This window comes from Diadema antillarum, unplaced genomic scaffold (assembly GCF_040938485.1).
Source record: "Diadema antillarum isolate AM-2024a unplaced genomic scaffold, OU_Dant_1.0 seq00000338_RagTag, whole genome shotgun sequence".
Lineage (NCBI taxonomy): Eukaryota > Metazoa > Echinodermata > Echinoidea > Diadematoida > Diadematidae > Diadema > Diadema antillarum.
In genome coordinates, this window is record NW_027271351.1 from 1,462,964 (window position 1) to 1,489,854 (window position 26,891).

At 37.2% G+C, this 26,891-nt stretch overlaps 1 protein-coding gene across 1 annotated transcript in view; it reads right to left on the bottom strand.

Annotated features, from left to right (window-relative positions):
• Positions 1-5,341: 5,341 nt before the first annotated feature.
• The window catches only part of LOC139730798 (aspartate aminotransferase-like), a 41,426-nt gene continuing 19,876 nt past the window's right edge, over positions 5,342-26,891 (bottom strand). Inside the window, exons 5-13 of the mRNA XM_071641668.1 lie at positions 25,319-25,382; positions 24,683-24,722; positions 22,984-23,074; positions 22,423-22,488; positions 21,602-21,715; positions 10,803-10,885; positions 8,334-8,487; positions 6,560-6,733; positions 5,342-5,479 (exon numbers count right to left, since the gene is read on the bottom strand). Coding sequence (XP_071497769.1) covers positions 5,435-5,479; positions 6,560-6,733; positions 8,334-8,487; positions 10,803-10,885; positions 21,602-21,715; positions 22,423-22,488; positions 22,984-23,074; positions 24,683-24,722; positions 25,319-25,382 — 831 coding nt within the window. The 3' untranslated portion in view covers positions 5,342-5,434. The remainder of the gene's footprint in view (positions 5,480-6,559; positions 6,734-8,333; positions 8,488-10,802; positions 10,886-21,601; positions 21,716-22,422; positions 22,489-22,983; positions 23,075-24,682; positions 24,723-25,318; positions 25,383-26,891) is intronic.

Below are 26,891 nucleotides of genomic sequence, written 5' to 3' on the forward strand. Positions count from 1 at the left end.
ATTCCAAGAAACCCTCCTTTGCTCCCTACATCCGCAATAACGAAAAAACCATGCGCATAGTATGTTGATATGATTTCTTTTCTTTCCATCATGCTATTTACCTCTTTCCTTTTCGTGTACAATTTAAGTTCTTTCTAGCTCCAACAACTCATTTTTTTTCCAGTGTGTACATGAAGAGTTTCAGCACAAAACGAGCTAGTTCCATTCTTGTTAGGTTGAAATATTTGTGATTAAAGCTGCTAAACAACAAAGAAAATAATTAGAAAATGCAGGATATTTTTTACCATGACTTCTACAATATTCCTTGTTATGTCATAAGTGAGGTATAACCAGAAAGGTTTAATTTTGCTCTATCTGATTAATGATGGACTTACTTTGGAAAAGTTTAAAAATGGCGCTTAGTTCACTTTGCAATAAAACTCTTCAAGATATGTCAATCACTACCTTGACATGAAACGAGCTTAGTATTGTACATGAATTTCAGAGACAATTTTAGTCATGGACTTCAGATGGGACAAAAGTCATGCATTGAAACAAGAAGTTAGAGGATGCTATACTTCCATCTTAGAAGTGTTTATGAGGTCATTGACATGATTTGAGTTTTCTTAAATGTATTTATCTATATGTCTTTTTTTTTGGAGGGGGGGGGGGATGTAGAATGGCCCCTCAGGCCACATGCTGGTCCTGATGGAATATGACCTTGAAGATCTGATTTACCTTTCGTTATTTTGATTGTGTTTGTGTGAGTTCGTCACACAGGGAAGATGCCAGAAGATGGATGTAACACAACATTATATACAGGTGACTCCCATTATGAATTAAGTCCTCCGGAAGGGTAGTTTTCTCTCATTACATCAAAATTCCATAATAACCAAAGGCCGGGGAATTTTGCACCATAGACATTAGTGAATATGATATGGGGACCTGAATTTTTACTTCGTTGTAATGAAATTTCCTCGTTTGCTGTAAACGGGAGCCCCCTATAGTTGTAACCCAGCAGTACTTGCAACACTATTCTGGCAGAGTAATGTCCTCCTGACTTGCATGGTTTGTGGTTCAGGACAGTACATCCCACACCTAGGTTTGTTTGTTTGTTGTCAACTTTTGATAGAAATTGTGTACAGTTAAATGCAGTGCATTGACTACAACTTCTGGTGTGCATGTTCATTCATTCGAGTATCAGAGTCCACAAGATTGTCACACACTGTTTACATCTACACCATACCAACCTGTCTCACAACATTTATTAAATGAATGTAATGTATGGCAGTAATTAATTTCAGTACACTCTGCTGTACTGACAACATCATGCAACCTGGGGTACAAATCAAAGTCTGGGAATTACTGAAGAATAAAAGGCTAGAAAGGTCTTTAAATTGTGTTTATGCTGTGAAATGCTTTTACTAAACACGGATTTATCCAACACAGTACTGTAAAACTACTGATAGAATATAATCTATGCATTTTTGGCATTATTGCGTATAGAATACAGAACTTGTACTATTGAAATAACTGACGGACAAGTGTAGAATACTCAAAGTATGTTTATACATTTACACAAATGTTCCTCAAACATAAGAACATACATTTCACCAATATATGAGCGTAGGTAGATATATACTGTGTGTGTGTGTGTTTATATATATATATATATATATATATATATATATATATATATATATATATATATATATATGCATATTAGAAAATCAATATCCAATCATGTAGTAATATAATACCCAATCGACCAGAATTTACCTGCAGCTGTCAGAGTTCAATATGCATATCAGTACGTGTACATGTATTAATAATATACTTTGTTATACATTGAAAATAATGATATAATAACAATTTCTCAAAAACATACTTCTATATCTTGTACTCTACATAAGCACCGTCATTGAATGATGGCTTTATCAAACCTTGCTGGCAATCATCTTGAGTAGAGATAAGAATTTACTGAACCTCTAATTATTCTTGACAATACTAAAACAAATACTCAAAGTGTGTTCCACAATTACACAAATATTCCTCAAACATATGAACATATATTTCACCAATATATGAGTACAATGTATATAGGTAAATATATATATATGTGTGTACTAGAAAATCAATATCTAATCATGTAGTAATATAATGCCCACATAACCAGAATTTACCTGCAGCTGTAAGCAATCAATATATGCATATATCAGTACATGTATTAATATTACACAATGTTATACAGTGAAAATAATGATATGACAATTTCTCAAAAACATACTTCTATATCTTGTACTCTACATAAGCACCGTCATTGAATGATGGCTTTCTCAAAACTTGCTGGCAATCATCTTGAATAGAGATAAGAATTCTTCACAATACTAAAATAACTTTCACATTCAATGCACATTGAGTGTACTTCTGCTACAATGAAGTTGTCAAGACCGGCAAACCGACAAACCAAACAAAGAGATATACATGATGTTTTGGGAACCTGAAATGTTCCTTCACTCCTTCACTTCAAATTCACTCCTGACCTCATAAACTATATGTAACCCTGCACCTCAAAACGAACATAAAGTCGCACACACTGATTTTGCGTGAGGATTGAAAATAAGTGAAATGGGTCAACCTAGCCGAACTTGACTTATTCATATTTTCTGAAAGAGCGGGTCATCTTTTACATCATGCTAAAATTTGGTATCATAAAACGGGCAGGAAAGTGTGTTTTTTTAAGCAGTTTATCTCGAACATTTTTGGTAGAATAGTGTGATTAGGTGTGTCTTTAGAGTCCCTTTTTCATTTCTGAAAAACCTTGTCCACACTCTTTACTTTCAACTCTAATAACTTTTGAAAGGATAGTGCTACTGCTTTGAAAGTTGGCATTAATTATAGACAGAATGTGTTAATGAGGCATGCTTAATTTCAGTTTAATCTGATAATCCCTTCATTGTTGTTACTCTGGTGGTTTACTTGATGTTTTTTGTCCCATTCATCACACAGCCAGCACGGTTTGGTAAAGATTAAGTGCTTGAATAGACACTGTACTTCAGAGCCTCTTTTCTCAGTTCACACTTTTCCTGAGTTTATGCTTTCTTTCCAATATTTAGATAGGTTAGGAGAGTCCATTTGATTTGAGTTATACATCATTTCAAAGCTTAAAGTCTGCTCTTTCAGAATATGGTCTTAACTAAAAATTCATATCTAGCGACTTTTTGTTTGTTTTGAGGTGCAGGGTCACAAATGGTCTTTGCTCATTTGTGCACTTCATATGATTTTCTTTATGACAGACACTTGCTGAAATAAAGAGAGCCCTGAGTCAGTAAGTACAAGTATTCGTGGGCCTGCCCGTATTAGTATAAGTACATTTGTACTGTGTTTCTTAAAGGCCTACTTTGAACACGTACTAATTGAATCACCGACCACAAATGCTCTCCTGGTCAACAGTGTAAACCATCATCATCACTGCTATTGGTGAGTTGTTGACTTCAATGTCGACTTCCACAAAGTTTACTGATGAGAAGTTTACTGCCTGCGTACATAATCCTGACACAACTATACTACAGTTGTAATATCAGGCAATGGCCCTTAAGCAGGCACTGGCAAAACAATCTGATGACCATCAGTTTATCACTATTGGCAGACTAGTAATCATTCATTGGACGTTATTCTATAAGTTTTGGCATTTTTGACAAATAACAAGAGACATGAAATGATATTGCAATGCCAACGACTCGATGATAGTTATAGGAGAGCATAAGATTCATGTAGGGATACCTAATTAAAGGAAACCTGTGGAGGTCACTTATATGATACTTTCTTGGTTTGATTTGTTGAAGGCAACTGAACTACACCATATAACATCACTTTTTTTATTTCTATATTTATTTTTAAAAATCATTTATCTCTAAGCATTTTCTTTATATAGTATGTATGAATGCCCAAATTCCTCTTTCTCCCTTCCATTATGCAAGATTACATAATTCTTTCTAAAGTTGTGCTGAAGAAGACATTTATAATACTCTATGTGATGTTTTTTTCTCTTCATCTTCATGGAAGACACAATTCTAGAAAAATAAAAGCACCACATCTAAAAGTTTTTCTATACACAAGAACATTTGGCCCCAACTCATAACATACAAGAATGTATTTGCTACATAATAGTTATTGGGAATGACATTTCCCTCTAATATATCCTTGCAGACGAGCTGATTTCATCAGGGTCACACATACATGCAAATTTTGAAAAACTATGGCAACTCACTTTGATTTCTCAGAGCCTGGTAGGCTTTATTGTTTTTATGACTGTAAAGGCAAGATGGAGTCACTATTTAGGTTCAGTAATCATTGCCAAATGTAGCTCCTTTATACAGATATCATCTTTCTAGAGGTGTGCTTAACACATGACATCAATGTGGAAGTTAAATTTTGTCTCCGGGTAGAAATATAGCTCCCAAGGAACCGTCACATGTAATATTACAACAATACATTATATAGTATTTGTTATATCATATATATTATATGGCTTACATAAATACACATAACTTCATTCCAGCCCCATCTGCAATCACTCAAGATCTGGAATTATATTATTTAATGTGACATCACTGCCCAGAGACTAATCACCAACTAGTATCTATATAGACCATTTTAATATTCAAAATGATATCATTTCTGCTAGAAATAGAAAGAGAAATCAGCTTCCACAGCTCTTCTCTGATAAGCACAAGTCATCTGGTGTCTTCTAGTAGACATTAGTCCCCAAAGGGTTAAGGAAGTGATCTCCTCTACGAATTGGATGATAGATTTTAGTCATCAATGAGGTCACAACAAGGGAAGAATCCAGTCCAGACTGCTAGTCACGGGGCTGAAGCTAGTCACTGGACTGAAGCTAGTCATTGGGCTGAAGCTAGTCATTGGGCTGAAGCTAGTCACTTGGCTGAAGCCAGTCTTTGGGCTGAAGCTAGTCACTGGGCTGAAGCCAGTCACTGGGCTGAAGCCAGTCATTGGGCTGAAGCTAGTCATTGGGCTGAAGCTAGTCATTGGGCTGAAGCTAGTCACTGGGCTGAAGCCAGTCACTGGGCTGAAGCTAGTCACTGGGCTGAAGCTGGTCATTGGACTGAAGCTAGTCATTGGACTGAAGCCAGTCACTGGGCTGAAGCTAGTCATTGGGCTGAAGCTAGTCACTGGGCTGAAGCTAGTCACTGGGCTGAAGCTAGTCACTGGGCTGAAGCTGGTCATTGGACTGAAGCTAGTCACTGGGCTGAAGCTGGTCATTGGACTGAAGCCAGTCACTGGGCTGAAGCTAGTCATTGGGCTGAAGCTAGTCACTGGGCTGAAGCCAGTCACTGGGCTGAAGCTAGTCACTAGGCTGAAGCTAGTCATTGGGCTGAAGCTAGTCACTCGGCTGAAGCTAGTCATTGGGCTGAAGCTAGTCACTGGGCTAAAGCTAGTCACTGGGCTGAAGCTGGTCCTGCACCCAAGACACAAGAGCCTGCATGGACCAGAGAAGAAGAAACCATTAACCTATCTGAGACTAGTCCTGAGTACTGTAAAAGTGGACATTTTTGTGCACTTTATGGGCGACATGAAAGATGCACAGAAATAAATGCACGCAAATATTTTTGCTTGTGATATGTAGTAATATTCCATCTCTATGACCTCACATAATTAAAAACATGCCAAACTCATCGCACCTGACTGAGCGTGATTAAAACTCACAAGAAAATTTCAACCTTTACAGTGTACATGAGCAGGTGTCTATGGGAAATGTGTGTTATTACAAAATCAGCTTTATCCTCAATGGAATAAACATGCACAAATATGTATACCTAGTCCATCTTAACACACAAGTACTACTGCAGGAAATATCACTGAATTTGTCTCCATGATGATAATAATGATGATATTAACAATAGTTGTTTTGTATGATACTTTTCATCATCGTGCAAAGCTCAAATCCCTTTACAACAAATCATTACCCTGGTTGTGACAATCAAAACCACATCTTAAGTCATGCATCGTCTTTTGTCCTTCACATCTTTTTAACCTGTTTGTTTACATTGAAGTCGCTGGCTATCTTCAACCGCTAATGTTTGGCCTTACTGTATACGCCATATATTTCACAAGTCTAAATTTTTGCGAATCGGGAATTCCCGACGATTTCACGAGTGGTTAAATTCGCCATAATGGAGTCCTGTACTGAACGGAGAATTTAGTGTACATGCCGTCACATTCACATCGGGATCCGAGTCAATATTTTCGCGTGTCTTTAATTTCGCGATTCGCACCTGATTTGCGAAATTCACGAAAATAAAAAACCTTGCAAAATATTTGGCGTATACAGTACCCAGGAAAAGCTACTAGTATATGTTGATTCCCCTCCCATCAAAAATAGCTGTTTGTAGTTGTAATCAGTTTACCTGACATTCACTTTCTTCTTTCACGTTCTGAAGTACTGGTACTGTGAATTCACATTCTCATGCACTATTGTATAATTATCATTTTTCATTTTTTTTTTCTATTTTGCATCAGAATTGGAAATATGCAAACTACGATTGAAGCCTAATCCAACCTGAATGCCTTCTACAACAGGCCTGCAGTAGAGTCCAAGAATCTCGTCCGTGATTGGTTCGTCACCCTGGAGCTTGACCGCCTCCATGGCGTCTGTCCCGTCAAAGTTCACGTAGCAGAGGCGGACGGTGAACTCTGACCCCGGCCGCAGGAAGTCCGGTCCTCCGGCCATCAGCTGGAAGTGACGATGGCAAGAGAGGACAGTGAGAGAACGGGAATACGACTTCATGGCTTATGTCATTGAATTAGATTTAGGATAATTGTGTGCCTTCACAACACCCCAAGCTCAACTGTCACAGAAGACTTCAAAGTGGATAAAACACAAATTTGAGAAATATTTGAACTAAGAGTGTTCCTGCAAATGAACAACGACCAGTTTTTGTGATTGTTCCTTCTTTTTTAAATATATATTGGCTCTCCACCACAAGATACTACTATTACATCAGTCAATGGAATCATACCAGCACCTTCAGTGCAGTCATTCAACCCACTTGGAAGCATGCCAGCTACCAGTAGGTAACCACTCTCTGGGAGGTAATTAAAGGTACAGTTTACCATTGGGAGCAGTTTTTTAAGAGATTTTCGAGCTATCACATTTGATGCATATATGTGTAGGTCAGTTGTATCCCAAAACATCATGTCATATAAAAATTTTGCAATAAAGCCTCAAATATAAGGAGATATCACTATTTTTTTCACTAAACCATAACTGTACAGACTGTTTATTCTAGAAACAATTTTATGAGAACTATTGTTCACATTTGGTATATTCCAAACAATACTTAACATTGATTATACTGATTAACAGTTTTACATTGGTTGTTTCTATTCCTAACTCACATTTCAGAACTATTTTGAAGCACTTGAGCTAGGTTTTTGCTACATCTGTAAATGGTAAACAATGCCTTTTAAAGCTACATTGTAAATCTGAGAGCATGCATACTTGCATACCTATTCATCAGATTTTTTGAGATGATAATCGTGGATATGAGTGAGTGGCAGGACTTGAGCTCTACAATTTTGAATTTAAAGCACAGAGCACAATTCACAAAACCTCAACACCTTCAGTTGAGGTTCCATACAACTTCACTGCCATTCATGTGTCAACAAAGAGAGTATATTTTGTCAAAAATGGGAAGGTTAACAAACACACCATACTTGTTTCACCAATTTCTGTTCTTGCTTCCAAATGGAATAGCACAATAGGCTTCTTTAAAGGATCTCTGCAATGCAAATGCATGTTGACTTGTTGTAATCTATGAAACCCTTAACACCATGCATCTGGCCACATGAATATCTAAATACATGACATTAAAGTAGCTTCTCTACAACTTTTCTTCAGATTACTTGAATATTCCAACAACAACAAAAAAAAAAAACTCATTCAAACCAAGATTCTGCTCATGACATTAAAGTAGCTTCTCTACAACTTTTCCTCAGATTACTTGAATACTCCAACAACAAAAAACCCTCATTCAAACCAAGATTCTGCTCATGACATCATCAGTCAATCACTGCTAAAGTACTGATGTGATTGGAAGACATTGGAATGTACCTTCCCCTAGACTGAGCATAACTTGTATGTTTTTGTGTTATTAATATGATTTTAAAACAAAATACATGGCATGGAAGCATGAAAAATGATACATGTATAACCTTCTTTGATCTCGATGAAACTGTTTCAAATTTTTGACCAGATTTCACTCCATCTGTAAAAATCAATTTGAATGTGGTATAGAACTGCACATTGCCCTATCACATTTGGGATTACTTACAGCGACAGATCTCTCGGCTAGAATGGCCTTGCACATGGCATCTCCAGTGTTGATCCCCCGCTTGGCCAGGGCTGGACGGAGGATCTCAAAGTCTGGGAAGATGTAGAACCCACCTGTCGGTTTCACTGCCTTCAAACCTACAGCTGTCAACTCTCTGTGGAAAGAAAGAAAGGAAGGAAGGGAGGAAGGAGGGGTGGAGGGAAGGAAGGAAAGAAGGATGGAAGAAAGGAATGAAGGAAGGAAGGAAGGAAGGGAGGGAAGGAAGGAAGGAAAGAAGGAAGAAAGGAAGGAAAGAAGGAAGAAAGGAAGGAAGGAGGGAAGGAAGGAAGGAAGGAGGGAAGGAAGGAGGGAGGGAAGGAAGGAGGGAAGGAAGGAAGCAAGGAAAGAAGGAGGGAAGGAAGGAGGGAAGGAGGGAGGGAAGGAAGGAGGGAAGGAAGGAAGCAAGGAAGGAGGGAAGGAGGGAAAGAAGGAAGGAAAGAAGGAAGAAAGGATGGAAAGAAGGAAGAAAGGAAGGAAGGAGGGAAGGAAGGAAGAAAGGAAGGAAGGAGGGAAGGAAGGAGGGAAGGAAGGAGGGAGGGAAGGAAGGAGGGAAGGAAGGAAGCAAGGAAGGAGGGAGGGAGGGAAAGAAGGAAGGAAAGAAGAAAGGAATGAAGAAAGGGAGGAAGGAGGGAAGAAAGGAATGAAGAAAGGGAGGAAGGAGGGAAGGAAGGAAAGAAGAAAGGAAGGAGGGAAGGAAGGAAAGAAGAAAGGAAGGAAGGAGGGAAGGAAGGAGGGAAGGAAGGAAGGAAGAAAGGAAGGAAGAAAGAAAGAGAGAAAGAAAGAAAGGAGGGAAGGAAGGAAGGAAGGAAGGAGGGAAGGATGAAAAGAAGAAAGGAAAGAAGGAAGGAAGGAGGGAAGGAAGGAAAGAAGGAAGAAAGAAAGAAAGAAAGAAAAGAGGGAAGGAAGGAAGGAAGGAGGGAAGGAGGGAAGGAAGGAGGGAAGGAGGGAAGGAAGGAGGGAAGGACGGGAGGGAAGGAAGGAGGGAAGGAGGGAAGGAAGGAAAGAAGGAGGGAAGGAAGGAAAGAGGGAAGGAAAGAGGGAAGGAAGGGAAGGAAGGGAAGGAAGAAAGGAGGGAAGGAAGGAGGGAAGGAAGGAGGGAAAGAAGGAAGGAAAGAAGGAAGGAAGGAAGGAAAGGAGGGAAGGAAGGAAGGAAAGAAGGAGGGAAGGAAGGAAAGGAGGGAAGGAAAGAGGGAAGGAAGGAAAGAAGAAAGGAAGGAAAGGAGGGAAGGAAGGAAGGAAAGGAAAAACAATCAATCAGGAAACACACACAAACAACGAATGGATAACTCAGTTTTTTCATTCTCAATTCTGAAAGATATATTAACAAATTAGTTCCGTAGATAGTGTCATGGTCCTAGAATGTACTTAAGCAACTTAACATACATGACAAACTATTGAATAAAGCAGTGTTACAAAGATCTAGAGATACATGGATATGTAAAGTTTGTTGCTATTTGTGATGTGAGAAAAGGACTCAAGCATTTATTTACACAGGTCAGACATTAATCTTAGAACATAATTAATCAATGAAAGAGATAATTACACTTACTCCCCCACAATCACACATGGAGAATGTTTCACTTTCACTAAAATCTCACACACATAAAATGATGCTTCAAAACACTTCTCTATGTAATATTGCTTTCTGTTAGTAATAAAGTGTGTTTTGCTGCGAGAGCGCAAACCTTCAACAAGGTCATAGGTCACTAATGCCAAAGAACTGTGCACGAATCATTTTAAGAAATCCTGGAATCAGATCATGATCCTTATCAACACCAAAAAGTAATTACCTTTTCTTTATACCACAACAATTGTATCCTGAATATTTCACCAAAATATATATATATTTTTTTTCTGTCAAGTCATCTTATCAAGAAACTTTGCTCTTTGTGACAGCACCCTAGACAAGTTTTATTTTCATTTTATTACAAAAGATAATACAGCTATTTTAGACAATGTTATAATAAATCAGTGATTTGTCCTTTTACATTATTTACTCAGAAAAAAACAACCATCATCATATCTACATATCTAGATATCTACATATATTTTCAGGTAAGTCTTTGGATTCATCACTGTATATTTTGTTCATGTTTTATGTATTTACAGTATGTATTTTGCTCTTTAAGATTATTGCATTTTCGTTTGATTTCTCCATGATGAAAAAGTTGCTGAAATGAACTGAACTGAACTGAACTTTTCAAAGTACTATTACTAAAAGACAAACAAACAAAGAAATGCTGGCCAAAACATAACCTTCTTGGCAGAGGTAACTTCAATAACAGAGATGTATGTACATGTCAAACAATATGGGAATGAAATCCAGGGAATCTGTTATTAGAGGCAATGCAAAGATGAAAAGACTTGAGTATCAGCCCTACAGGGAATGCTGGGAAACTCTCGCAAGGCTTGCTGGGATTCTCAACTCACCTGTAACAGTAGGACGCCACGGCGTGAAGGATTTTCCTCGCGATGTGCACATACTGCTCCTCCTCATCTTCAAACTTGAAGAGCTGTGGATGAGGAAGAAAAGAATACATTTATTAAATAACAAAGCACTTACTCTATTCAAGAAATATATAACAAATTGAATTCATCCTAGACAAGAGATATTCCACATACACACAATGATTAAATCAGTCGGTGTATTGAACTGAATGAACTGCAAAAAAAAAACTGGAACAAATTTCTTTCATAAAATGTGCCTACAAAGTGGCAAGAAGTACAATGTACCATTGATTTTGGTTTTCTTAAGAAAAAAGAAGAATGCAATATCCTATACCGATTAAAATATCATCATAATGACAGACTTAGTAGTAGGCCAGCCAAGACGATTTTTTTTACTTTGGACGGCAAAATTTGTTAATGCTAAGTTTCCCTGCTGAAAGTCTTGCAAAAATACTGAAGTTTAGCGTACGGCCGGATGTCAAGCGCGTTTTTGCCGAAAAATGCCTTTTTTAGCCCAAAATTTGAAAGAATGTCAAAAATCACGATTTTTATTTTTTTATCGAAATAAGTAATGGTTGATAAGTAACTTTCAAACTAGAAATGTGTTATCTTCCATTTCAAGTTTAAAACCTGACTAATATACATTTGAATGTAGAATATTACACGCACATATATGGCGCAGTGAAACATAAAACCGTGATTTACTCAAAATTGTACTTTGTAAAATCTACCAATATTTCAAAGTTTTTTTAAGCTACCTAAATCAATCTATTCAAAAGTTTTTATTTTCTCGAAATATAATATATGTCCTGATATCTTATGCAGTAAAGAAATTATAAGATAAGGCGAAAGATAACTCGTTTTATGTTTTCCTAAATGGGACGATGTATTTTTACTGGACGCGCATTTTGAATGAAAAATCGAGTGTATAGCGTAGGCCCATATATATTGTACATGCTATAGTGAGTGTAGGTATTTATCTTACATAATCGGCGAAGTCAATGGACAGGTTGGATAGCTGACTGCAAAAACCCTTTGTGGCACCTTGATATGACTGAAATGCGCTTATTTGCCCCCCCCCCCCCCAAAAAAAAAAAAAAAAAAATACAAAGAGGGGTGGTCAGTAGTGTTGTTACCATGGCAACTGATCATTATTAGGTCACTCCCTGAAAATTTCAAATATTCATGATTTTAAAACGTGCAAGTGTTAAAACATGTTGTTTGTGTGTGTGTGTGTGTGTGAAAAATGTATCCATCTAACTAATCTATGTTGAACAATGAAACCTAAGAGTTATATACAAATTGTTTACTGTGTTTGGAAATCGTTGTCATGGAAACCGTGATAACAAATCACGTTTTACTGGGAGAAATTACGATACCAAATCTCCCATCCTGCATACTCACCCCTTCCCCCGAGAATGCTTGGGAATTCAAGGTTATCAATACAATGCTAAAGTTTGCATTCTCAGGCCCTGAAACGCAGCCCTGCAAGGGATAGGCACGAAATCACTTTTACTTTTATAATGTTCTAAGGCGAGGTGTTTGCATTTTATTTTGATCTATCCTCCCGCAGAAGACTTACTAAATGTTTCTTTTATGATGGTTGATTGTTTACATGAACGTTGTTTGGAACGCACACTTATTCGGCGACATCAGAATATTATGTATCCCAGATATTTGTGTGAAAAAGTAAGGCAAATATCACCCTCAAAAAAGAAAACAAGAAGTAAAAAGGAAGTAGAATTGAAATGCGTACAATGCAAACAGCCTCATTTCCCCTTCCCATCATTAAGTCGGTTAAATCATTGATTCTATAGTGCAGATTATATTTATCCTTGGCCAAGTTCTATGTCCTTAGAGCAGACATGTAAGTACAACAAATTGTTTGTTTGCAATTCGATTTTTTTTTTTTTGCTGTATTATCACATCTTTGTGAAAAAAAAAAATCATTTTAGTTATCACCAACACTCTAAATTCCCAGTCAACCAAAAAAACGTACTACACAATGTGCACACGCCCGCAACCACCGTCTCAAACAGCGTTCACGGACTATATCAACACACAATGAAATACAGTAAACAGTAAACGAGGCAATTTCTCTTTTTTAAAATGATGATTTGCCATTAGCGTACATTTACTAGAATAGCAGATCTTGACATCTATGTTGCTGGTCACCAAAATGCTGATAAAAATACTATACACAGTAAGAGCATGCTTGAATCCTGCAAAATATAAATAATTATTTGTCTTGAACAGTATTTCGTTTTGGAAGGTAAAGAACCTCAGTATCGATTTGTGGATATCTATAAACAAAAACAAAAATTCCATCTGAAAGCAATCTTCTAAAATGATTAAAAGCATTAAAAAAGAGTGAGTCCTCAGTGAAAAGTTTACCATGAACAAGTCTCTATGACATACATCCAAAAACTTTGAAAATCAACAATACAAATTGCGCTGACTACGTTAACTGCATTAATAAACTCATTTCTTTTTTAATGTGACATATACTATGTGTCCACCATCACAAACGTTACACCAGCTGGAAAAACAATTTTTTTTTCTTTAGGCAATATTTCAATATCTCTATCTTTTCACAGTTTGTGGTTACATATCTTAGCTAATTATGACTGTATGCTGTTGCATTGAACTTTCGTCACTGTACAACTGAATTAGAATGATGACTGCCACATTTTTTAAATTCTACTTTTAGTCTGATATTATTTTTGTGTTCTGCAGACCAGTGTGATAAGATATCTGTACCGAGTATTCGTCTCTCAGTGAAGAAAAAAAGAAATCACCTCTCCAACACACGTGGGTAATGCTTCCTTCTAATACTTTCCCTTATTCCAAGTACACCGATTGTACCAGAATACATTGCTGGGGCCGTGAATAGCTAACATATATTACAGTATTACCAACATCATGACAATTACTGTATACGCTATATATTTCGCGGGGGTTTTATTTTCGCGAATTTCGCGAGTCGGGAGCTATTCGCGAAATTAACAACACGCGAAAATATTACCTTCCAAAATGAATCCCTTGCCTTGATGATACGAACATTTCAGTACTAGAATACCATGTCACGGCTTACCGAACAGACCATACTGGCTAAGCTTGTTTACGCACGTCCACGTCTACTTACGAATACTGTAGAGAGCCAATCCATTATCGCAAGGGGACCACTCGTCAGAAATCTAGCGCGATGGACTTAACCACTTCAAAAATGTTGAATTCTAACTTACTAGTTCGCAGAGTTTGGCAAGTCTTTTTCATGCAGTGTATAACTAGTATCATTCTTATATGCTAGTAAGTTGAAAATTCACACTTTCTTTGCCACTTCACATTTTCTCTGGTCCCCCAATCGCGAATTTAACCACTCGCGAAAATGTGTGACATCGGCAATTCGCGAAAATTTATGTACGCGAAAATTATAGCGTATACAGTATGGCACTTGTGAAAAAAAATGGCTAAACATACATCTTGACCAGATCATATTCTTTTCACTACTTCTTGTACTTGGTGTTTGGATTGAAACCTATTACTTATGTCTTTTATATCTTAAACTAGAAAAAAACATGCTCTGTGCTATTTCCCTTCAGATTCACCAACTGTTCCTTTGTGAAGTTTTCTCTTTTTAAGCACTTCAACGTGCAGTTTTTTTCTTTTTTTTCTGACCAACATGTCTTATATTTTCCTCCATCTGATGAAGAAAGGCAAAGATCACTTCCCTTTTGTTGACCCCCCCCCCCCATAAAAACAAAAACAAAAGACATTCCAATCTGACAGGATTAAAATGTTGGTGTTTTGGGCTCCAAAGGATATAACAGATCAATTTTCATGAACTACTAGTATGCGGCTTGTAACTGTTAGTCTCGAAGGCATGGTATAGTTTTGGTTGAGATGGAGATTCAGACTTTAACTTTTTGCAAGCAAATTAAAAACAACTTATAAAACATGAAAGAACATCAAATTCGTAGAGTAATTTGAAGTTTGTTTGATTAAAGTTGTTGGTTTTGAAACGGCCGAGAAATTTTTAAATAAGTGACACAGAATGATAATAATTAAAAGTGGGTGCCACCTTTTATTAGGACCTCTTTGTTTTTGTACATCTCAGCCTTTTCAAAACCAATTTTTAGCAAATAAATTTGGAATTCCTCTTGGTATTGTTTACTCTTTGATATTTCATAACAGGGTTCTCATTATTTCACAAAATCTCCATCTCAGCCCCCATCTCAACCAAAAGTAGACCATCCCTCATCCCTATAATGCTGCAATCAAAATTGGAAGGAGATCTATATCAAATCATATTGTAAATTCTGTTTGCCAAGTAGTGTTGTGCACATTTTGATATCAGGCCTTGTTTTACTTCATCACTAAAGAAAAAACAAGGAAAAGTAGAAATTACGCGGTGCGTAACATATGTCCCCGCCGGAAGTAGCATTTTGTAACAAAATGTGCAATATAGGTAAAAAATCAAGGTCAAAGGTCAAAGAAGTCAAAGGTCAAAATTCTGTGTAGAAGTTTTGAAGCCCTCACCTAGTGCCATCACATAAAGCAAATGGAATCGAAATTGGGTTAGAAATGGCGAAGGAGTAGCATTTTGTAGCCAATGTACAATATAGGTCAAAAATCAAGGTCAAAGGTCAAAGAAGACAAAGGTCAAAATTCTGTGTAGAAGTTTTGAAGCCCTCACCTAGTGCTATCACATAAAGCAAACGGAATCGAAATCGGGTTAGAAATGGCGAAGGAGTAGCATTCTGTAGCAAAATGCACAATATAGGTCAAAAATCAAGGTCAAAGGTCAAAGAAGTCAAAGGTCAAAATTCTGTGTAGAAGTTTTGAAGCCCTCAACTAGTGCCATCATATAAAGCAAACGGAATCGAAATCGGGTTAAAAATGGCGAAGGAGTAGCATTTCGTAGCAAAATGTACAATATAGGTCAAAAATCAAGGTCAAAGGTCAAAGAAGTCAAAGGTCAAAATTCTGTGTAGAAGTTTTGAAGCCCTCACCTAGTGCCATCACATAAAGCAAACGGAATCGAAATCGGGTTAGAAATGGCGAAGGAGTAGCATTTTGTAGCAAAATGTACAATATAGGTCAAAAAATCAAGGTCAAAGGTCAAAGAAGTCAAAGGTCAAAATTCTGTGTAGAAGTTTTGAAGCCCTCACCTAGTGCCATCACATAAAGCAAACGGAATCGAAATCGGGTTAGAAATGGCGAAGGAGTAGCATTTTGTAGCAAAATGTACAATATAGGTCAAAGGTCAAGGTCAAAGGTCACGACTGAAATTCTGTGTAGAAGTTTCAAAGCTCCCATGTAGTGCTATCATATAAAGCAAACAGAATCAAAATTGGCTCATAAATGACAGAGAAGTAGCAAATTGAAGATTTTGATCACACACGGACGCACACACGGACACACGGACACACGGACACACGGACGGACGGACGGACAGACGGACGGACACACGGACACACACACGTACGGAGCCCGTTTCATAGTCCCCTGCTCGAACTCGTTCGGCGGGGACAAAAAAGAACACAAAAGATTAGAAAAGAAGCATTTAATCTGGATTAGTAGAAATTCCTAATATATACACAAATCTTTAATATGTACAGCTGTATTCAACTTCTATAATGTGATTACATTTGAGAACTTTAGATGGATGCATTCCACATGTAAGTTCAGGTTCTAATGACATCCTTCATACGGAATCTGGATGCCGACCGGATAGCCTGGCAGGGTTGTTTCTGGAGAGAGAGAGAGAGAGAGAGAGAGAGAAAAAAAAAAAAAGAATGGTGTATCTGTCTTAACTTGATGAGGAAAGTGACATGGGCATTTTAATCTTTGGTGAAGACACAGTGACATATACGCTAAAGATATACGGTTACTTGATTTCCTCCATATGTAGTGTGTCCTTAAAACGGTAAAGTACCAGGTATATTGTATACAGTAGATCCTAATTGTAGCAATTTAACCGTGAGTACAAAACGAAATATAAAATGTAGGAAATTTTCATGATCCAAATATCCAATTCTTTCCATTAAGCTTTTTATTCCATTCAGAAGAATTTCAAGGTAGTGCTTGCCTGATACTGCAACTGGATACATTCAACACTTTCGTGCATATAGTAACCCCGTGACCTTTCACATCAATACCCTCATAACTAATGAAAGTCAAATTGATTAGAGGTTATGGTAACTTTGCCATCCAAAGGTACATACAATACTATGGTAGCAATGCTCTACAGTCAATAGAAATCAGGGTTTCCATGTAATTTACAATCAGCAGCAAAGTCACAACAGAAACTAAAATGCTAAAAGGCCTAGGTATTTATCTCTTCTGTATAAAACCAAAATTGAAGATGATCTGCTGAGTACATGTTAAGTTATTGCAAGATGAGAATAGGACAGATGTGCCACGGTGGGAATGGATGACTGCAACAACATAAAGACTCCTGCAACCCCCTTTTTACAGAGGCAAAAAAATAAATAAATAATCAGCGTTAATTCATGTGAATCTTGGTTGTTGGAGTGATTGACTACATGCATATGCAGTACTGCATTCATTTAGCAAAACATGCATTAATTTTCTGCCCAATGAACGATCGACAGTCAAAAATTTGGTAAAGATGTCAAAGGGTTGACAAAATATTCCAACCTATTTGGGGTTTACATTTTACATGCATTATTGCTTACCTCCCGTATTTTTTTTCGAAATAGAGTACAGAATGCACAGATCAGAAGTTGGTAGTCAGGACATCTGTCTCTTTCTTTTTCTCTCTTGTCCGTAGTTGGCTGTGGTTTGCAGGGTCCATTTTGTCCACTTTGTGCTAATTCTGGTCGAAAATATAATTAATGAAAACTTAAATAAATTATCATTTTTATGAGTGAAACAGGATACATGGACTTACACTGCAACCAAAAACAAACACATTCATCATGAAAGAGAATTAATCATCATGATCTCATGAATCCCTTTGTATGAGATTTTGGATCTTCAGGTCACTGTCAACATTTGTATTACATGTAATACATTAATCATGTCATTGTTATTATCATCTTTGATGCTCTAAAGCCATATCTTACTGAAAATGAAATATATAGGATGGAAGTCATCTTGACACCTGTAATTCCTGTACACAAATATTTGATTGTATCATGCTCTCATTTGTATGTGGATTAGGATATGATTTCCTTACATAAATCGGTTTGAATTCATGAGACAATATTCCTAATTTCAAATCATTGACACTTACTTGTGAGCTGGAAAGGGCATTTACATCGCAGTCAAGACATCTTTCTATCTCCCCCTCACTCTAGTAGATGTGATCTCAAACTCAGCATGTCCATTTATTGCTGACACCTTGATAAAAATAAAGAACAATAGATCACAGCATATATTACCCTTACGTCATACTTAACGCAACATAATAATAATGGAAAGTAAATTGATTTGAGACTACAGACGTATTTTCATCTGTGCACACATTAAACACTTGTGCCACCGCCATTTCCAATTGACATGGTTGAGAAATATTCCATTACATATAATATCTTACTTGATTATATTTATGTTTGATTTTTATATCATCTCCTCTTCAGTGGATAGAATACTGTTCTTTCATGATCCTCTGCAATAGAACATGCAATGAATTTACAAGAAAACAAGAATACACATTTGATCATAGATTTGCTCCCCTTTGTATATAAATGGAGATATAAAATTCTTCTCCTCTCTTTGTTTGCAAAGTACTTGTACATTGTATTGTAATGCAACTGTCAAAGTGAAAACATGCTTCTTTCAATTTATTCAAATGGAATAGGAATATTTAATACTCAATGTATTTAGATTTGGCATTATTTTCAACTGGGCACTTAACTGATACATTTGATAATCAAACACTTAGTAACTTAGTATTTAAAAGATATTTCACACATTTACCATTTCTTACCTTCTGGTTGTTCTGCACTTTGTTGCAGGTAGAAAGAGCTTAGATTTTGGCAAGTCAGGATATGTCTCTCTCTGGCGAAGTTTGAAGACAAGACTCAGTCTGTCCACTTGTTGGTACATCTAGCTGAAAACAGAAATCAACATGACTCAAATAATTTTTTTTTTCATCTTTAAAGCAGAGCATTATAAGCTAACAGTGAACAAAAAAAAAATTAATCTGAAATTTGATTGTTTTGAAAAGGCATCTTGGCATTGACATAATTTTCTTTATACCCTATGCAAATCAATTATAACTATAGATATATCTCTTTTATTGAGATGTGATCTTTTTTTCAGCTTTCTGAAAATTTAAAAAAGAAGAAGAAAGATATTCAGGTTTCAGTGCGTCAGTATAAACGATCCATTAAAAATGTAATATTTACATTTTTTCAAATGAACCTTTATTCTATGAGACATTAACATGAGAAGTTGGTACTTATGAGTATTAAAGACATTTCTAAATAGTTCCTTTTTGACTAGATCTACTTGTAAACTATTATACACAGCCCACACAGCCCAGTTGCTGTACGTAGGTACGTCGCGACAGCGTACTTACAGCGTCTGGTCGGGCTATTTATAAACTAGAAGAGTACATGTAAATGATTCACAGATTAGGAGAGGTTGGCAGTCAGGACTGAACACTTTCTCTTTCTCTCTCTTTCGGGCATATTCAAATGGCAAGATCACTTATTTGTTGTAGACTAGCTTTTATAAATAAAACACCTAGGCCTAAATCCTAGACTCTTTTTCTAAAACCCATGTAGGTCTACAGTACCATAAAGAGTGGAGTCAACCTTAAACCTCTGCTCTAGAGACTAGTATTAGTGCTAATGTTAGAGCTAATGTTAGGATATTCTAATGTTAGATCAAGATAGAATTGTTAGATCTAACGTGAACTTTTACTTAGATCAAAAGTTAGCCTAACGTTAGATATATAAAATAGCATGCATACATTTTAGAACCACTAGATGTCTAAACTTAGGTCTAGCTAGGCCTTGTTAGCTGGGTCTTTATAACAAAACTGCCTAGATATCTAGTAGGATACTAGACACCTCTAACATTAGGTAGAATCAGAGGCCCAGATCTTGACTAAGGTCAGATCCTAATTCTAGACGCCAGCTATTTATACTTCAGACCCGCTAGATTTTATACAGGTCTAGTATTTGATTAGACTCTAAACGTTCGCAGTTAAGTCTAGTCTACATATACATGTAACTAGTTACACCTTCTGTATAGACTACAGTCCCTTGCCCTGGACCTGGCTCTAGCCCTACAAATACATCTAACGTTAGTAGTAGTGGGCCTGTACTGTCTATACAACTGCTAGTTCTAGTGCTATTGTGATTAGGGCCTAGCCCGATTGAATAATTGTTTTGGGTTTGGCATACTAGTAACAGGCGTAGCCGTAGGCCTACATGTACATCTATTAACACTGAACAGTAACCCCTAACGATAGAAAATGTCGACAGTTAGAGAGTGTAACCGTTAGATAGATTAGACCTAACGTTAGACGAGGATTCAGTCTAACTGCATGTGATGAGGCCATAGATTAGAAACCTAGATCGAACGAACAAGACACCTAAATCTAAACGTAGACCGATATATGTAGGCCTCTTTTCGCACCGTGTCAAGACGTGCCTTACGGAATAACTAGTAATCGGTGTTCCACTCCACTAACAAGCACCGCCGGCACGGTCGGGCGGCGGCCCGGGGGTTGGTAGGCATGCCCACGGGATCGGTGCGATACAGTCATAAGACATCGGCCTAACGTTAGATTCTACTAGCGCTTAAACCTTGATATTTACCAAGTCTCAGATCAAAGGTGTATATCTAACTGGTAGATCAAAACAGATTTAAAAAAAGTTCCCTTATACAGTGCAATAAAGAACTATGTATTTATTTCCTAATTTATACTTACATTTGAAGGAAATTGTCCCTTCTTCAGTCACCACGTTTCCAACTCAACGACCGAAACATGCAGCTCTAAACTCTCGCGCGAGAGATTTTACCTGTAGCTAATCGACGTACGCACACGTATTAAGTATTTGCGCGCACACAAGCCGCGCGGGGCTACTGGAAAATGCTCAAAAATGCATTTTCTGAGTTCCAACATGTTCAGAGTTTTTATTAAAAGTAAAAATTTCTTCAAGAAAACTAGAAATGATATTGACACATTCAATTAAAGAAGCATTTTTAGTTTTATAAAACATTAAATTACTTTTGGAAGATCATCTAATTAGCTTGGAAAAACAAACTTTACAGAACGTTAATTAATCTGTGAATATTATTTCGAGAAAACAACACCTAAACATTTGAGAGCCCCATATATTGCTGTACAAAATGACCTTTTAAAATGATAAGGAAACACATTTAAATTGCAATTTCATTAAAAGGGAGAATTGAAACTCATGATCTTTCAAATATGAATTGAATGCAAGCAAAAAATCAAAATCGTGATTTTTGACATGCTTCTGAATTTTGGGCTAAAAATGACATTTTTCGGCAAAAGTACGCTTGACATCCGGCCGTACGATATTCCTTAGTATTTTTGCAAGACTTTCAGTATGAGAACGGAGCATTAACAAAAAATGCCGTCGAATCCTTATCTAGAGCCTTTTTTTAGGTTTGGCTGGTCTACTATTAGCCAGTTCAGGAATTGATGTCACATGAAACTACTTAAAAACCATGGGAGACCATACAAACACAAGCAAATCAAGTGGAAACCACATTTCTATATTATGTCATCTATATCACTCCTAGGGACAAAGAGACGTCTTTTTCCTCACACTGATGGATGCATGCTGGACAGGTCCAGGGGCACAGGAGTAAGTGTTGCTGGCTCCGCTGCACACAGCTTTGAATAGGGCCTCCAGACGACGAGGGTAGATGCTGTAGCCAAGCTTAGGGGGGAGGGACAGGAGTAACAAAAACATGGGGGGAGGGGGATCAAGTTACATAACAAATCTCGGATGAGTGTACAGAGCTCTCCTGATCCTGGTCACTTTCATACAAAGCAAGAGAGAAATTCCACTCAAAATAATGTGATTGTGACATCACCATTAACACATTTACAGGTGCTAATAGAATGCCACAGCTTAGATGAACCCCTGTCAATTAAATACAGTACAAGTACTCATTGATTTGGACCAGCTGAAAATCATCTGATTTTTTTTTTCACACATATCAATTGAATTCAATTCAAACTCTTTTCATTCTTTTTCTAATGACAAAGAATGACAAACAAATGACAAACAATTGACAAAGAATGTACAAAGTGAGCTGCTTGTATCTCAATGCATTCATTCTAACCTTATTTTTTTTTTTAGAGGTACATTCCTTGTCACTTCATTACAGACTATTATATTTCTACAGTCCTGCATAGCATTTTTATTGGTTCAATAGAAACACCTACAGGATTTCTGTTAGTCCCATAGAAATAGAATATCTATAGGTCCCACAGAAACACCCAAAGGATTTCTCTTGATCCCGCTGTGTTCCATGTTGTAAACAATAGGCCCATTGGTTTCATGTCGCTTCTCAGAAATTACACATGGGGCTACTAAAGGGGGTAAACTACAGTTGAACCAATCACCAGAGATTCACTTACCCGCCATCCACCAGCACTTGCCCACTTTGAGATGCCACTGGTAAGAATAGATCCCTCCGGGTAGTACTGTCAGTTTGAACAGGTATGCAAAAGTCTTCACAACATGAAACAATTAACTCTTATCTTTTTTTTCTTCTTTTTTTGTACAGAATTTGTATCTGTGACACCTTGCAAAAGAGATAATATCAAGTTAGAAAGCCAAACACCTTCGATTTTCAGATTAATTCACACAAATGAAGACAGAAAACCCACCTACACACACAAATATGTACAATCAACCTTGCATGAATGAAAGTCACGGTTCAAGGTTGAACACATCACAATTAGTGCCCTTTCAGAAAGCAGCTGGTGTCGGTGGAGGCAAAGTTTTCTTTTTGAATAACACAAAAAGACAAAGACACTCAACACTACTCCAATCATTGTAACTGCACGCAAAACTAAGTTGCTCAAGGCCACATTATTGGGATCAGAAATATATCCAGGGTAAAAATTGTATTCTAAATCAGACCATTAGTTCTTGCAGAGTTTGTAGCAGTTGTCACATCTACAACATCATTTTACCTTGATGAGGCTGTGATGTCTTCCGTCGAAGCTGAGTCGACCGTAGATCTCGTCGCTGATGACAGTGACGTTATGCTTGCGGAACATCGCACTGCGAGCAAACAAAGAGAAAAGGGTGCAGCCAAGTGTAGTTTTGGAGACCAAGAAGTATAACAGAAAAAAGGAAAGAAAATTAGCATTCCACTTAATTGCTAAAATATTCTGTTACTTGTCTTTCATCCAATGAAAATAGGAAGGGTCATAGTACTTTACAAAGACTTTGGAGTTGTGACCTTCTGCCTTTCAACTGACATCATCAGGAATAACCCAAAATGTCATGCATTTTGATAAGATGAACTGTCATGACACATTAGAATATTATGCTAAATTAAGTTGCTTGCTGAAAAATAGGGGTTTGATACTGAATTTGGCAATGCACCTGTTGTTCAAAAGGGTTAAAGAACACTCTGCATCTCTACTTGATGTTTTCATTCACTTATCCATTACCTCATAAATGTAAAACAACATATCTACACATTTTGCAACATTTGTTATTTTGTACAATTTCAGTTATTTCCTATGTTTATGTCTTTTTTTTTTTTTGGCACAACATATGTTATATATCTTCTTTTTTTTTTAAATAAACTGAAACTAGCACTATGGCAAAATTACCCAATTACAGCATAATAACTATTGGATAAGGAATTGATTTAGAAAATATGCATTGCATTGCCTCTGGGGGAAACAGATCCATGCAGGCAAATTTCTTTCATGCACATCTTGATGGTAAGTGATAAGTTATTATAATCCTATGACCCTGTCCAATGTCTGACATTCATACAGATAGTACAATGTATAAAAATGTGCATCAGGCAAACAAGTCATGAAAGATACAGTTATGAAAAGGTTCAGTAGTTGCACACATTGGCAAGAATCAGCAAGGTATTATGAAAACGCCCTCCCTTCACCAACCCTTCTAGTGTTAAAGGGACTGTACAGTACTGGTTGAGGTAGGGATTCATGTTTTGAACATTCCTAAGTGAGATAATGAAAAGCCTCTTTTGAAATATGCAAGAGCATGTAATTCTAAGAAGGATTCAAAGTTTATTTGTTGAAAATTGGTTTTCAAATGGCTGAGATATCCAAAAAAGTGCTAATAATAAAAGGCGACATGCCCCAACTTTATTAGTATCTCTTTGTTTCACTTTGTTTTTGGATATCTCAGCCATTTCAAAACCGATTTTCATCGAATAAACTTTTGATACCCCTTAGAACTGCATGCTCTTTGACATCTAGTCAAAAATTGTACTGTATCCAGTGGCGGATCCAGAGGAGGGCGCAACCGGCACACGCCCCCCCCTTTATTTTTCGTTAAAAACAAAAGAAATAAAAAGGAAAAAATTGAAATGAAACCCGGAAGTGGCACCAGAAATATTAGTCACGTCCCCCCCCAACGCGCAACCGGCGCACGCCCCCCCCCCCCTTTATTTTTCGTTCAAAACAAAAGAAATAAAAAGAAAAAATTGAAATGAAACCCGGAAGTGGCACCAGAAACATTAGCCACGCCCCCCCCCCCCCCCCAACTCCCTTTACGGAATTCCTGGATCCGCCCCTGGTATCAGCATGCATCCAGACACAGCTGCATAGAAAAGTCAGAGAAGATGATGAACTAAAATTCATGACGAGGATTGATGACTAAAATGCATGGAAGTTACTATACCTGAGAGCGATGAGTTCATCTTCGTTGTATGCAGTTCCAGCTGAAACATGAAAGACACACAATCCAGAAATCAGTGATGGAATGGTGTCAGTCTGTATATTAAACATAATACCACTAGCTACCTCTTGAAAACTTTATACAACTTCTTTAACTGTCATGACAAATTTGGGTAATCTTAAGGAAGGAAATAAAAACTGTACTTAAACCGTTGAGGACGGACTGATACTGCTACAACATGCATTTCCCATAGACACCTGCCTGAGTGTACTCGGGACTCGTCTTCAACGGGTTAAGGTATTGAAGTGTTATTCTGTGGGACCTGTCCTCTGTAATCAGTGTGTCAACACAGCAAATAAGGGCCTGGTAACATGAAAATCTGCTGAATAATCTTTTCTGAAATAATTGTGCAAGTGATATATGAGACAGAGGAAGAGAGGGAAAACCAAGAAATAAGATATGTCTGGCACCCTGTAGGATGAAGGTATACAAAAAGAGAAAGGTGGATTGATGGCAAAAATATTGCTGTTCCATTTCCCCCCATAGGCTCACATTTGTAACAACTGTTACAATGGGGTAACGGAATGATTTGTGGTTCATATTGTTGCTGTGTATTCATCGGAGGGGCATATAACTTACTTGGGTTGTCAGGGTTGCAGAGAACGAGCAATCGATTTGGCTTCACATCGTTCTGCAGGATAGTCTGTGACGGATAGAAGGGTGAATAAACATAACAGGAGAGAGATGAGTATAACCACAGAGGTTTAAGAGAAGGAGCAACAACAGTCTATTTCCTTTGATCCCATGTTTAATGCCCCACTCAGAAATATTTGAAGTATGTGCTAAACTGGAGCTGCCTCACAGATAGGAAGACGATTGATTCATGTGGCATTGCAGCATGACTCATCACTCTCAATGGAAGATATGTCTTTATGAAGGTAGTTACTTTTCATCATCCCTTCTTAGAAAACATGAGCGGTACATACAGGTACAAAGGGATGTGTGAATAAAAATTGTGCAAATAACTGATGAAATAAAAATGATTATTACCTATACCAGCAGCACTACGCGTCAAACAATGACTATTCCATTTGTGCTCAATAACTGCAAAGTGACCATCAGTTATTGCAACTCTCCAAATTGAAACAGAAGCAAAAATAAAGTGTAAAAGTGTTCACATGTTTGAAGTTCGCCTGTTACAACTACTTTGTATCTTTGAAGTTGGAGTTGAATGATGTACATTGATGAACAATTTTTCAATTATTCGACATGTTGGTGATGATCTACAGGTAGTCAAATGTGGCTTGATCTATATAATAGTGTATAGCTGTATTCACATATTTTCCTAATCTACCTAGGGGATAGGCATTAATTATGATATTGACTGGCCTCGAGGGAGATACCAGATGAATATTGCCCGCACTAAAGAATATTTTCTGGTATCTCCCTCGAGGCCAGTCAATATTATATAAAAATTACTTGACTTTTCACTAAAATAACATATGAATTAATAGAGAAATATACTTGAAGATTTTACCATATTAGTTCCATTTGTCAGAAGTGATCAGTAAGATGATAAGATCAGCTTTCCATTGAGGGAACAGTTTCAAATACTTTCACGACATACAGCTCAGATTTACACTTTTGCATAATTTCTGGATGGGATTTACTTTTGTTTCACATGCTTTATCATCAAGTGAAGTTTCGTACAAGCAAAATATAGCCGGCATTATGTTAGCATGTAAAATGAATCTTCAGATTGCTCAGAAAGCTGCTGGCATCAAACCCCAAACATCACAGGCACAAATGCACCTGTGGAATTCTTTAGGCACAAATGCACGTGTGGAATTCTTTTGTGCATCAAAAGAAAATTGGCAGCCCTTTGAATAATTACAGTCAATTGGAACCCCATCTCTTCTTGGTATTTACATGGATGACTGGAATGAGGTATGCTTATTCCCGAGTGGGTTTCACCCGTAGAGAATACTGTACAAGTGGAAATTTTTGCGGTGTGGAAATTTTCATGCATTTTGCGCAACCAGATGCTTCTGCGAAAAAAAAGGCACATAAATATTTCTGCATGCCATATGTTCCAGTAATTAAAGGGACATTCCACACGATTTTCATAATTTCACATCATGTAGTACATAAATCAACAGCTCCACGCATGGATTTGTGGAATTTGTTGTGGTTCTTGAGCAGAGAAACAATA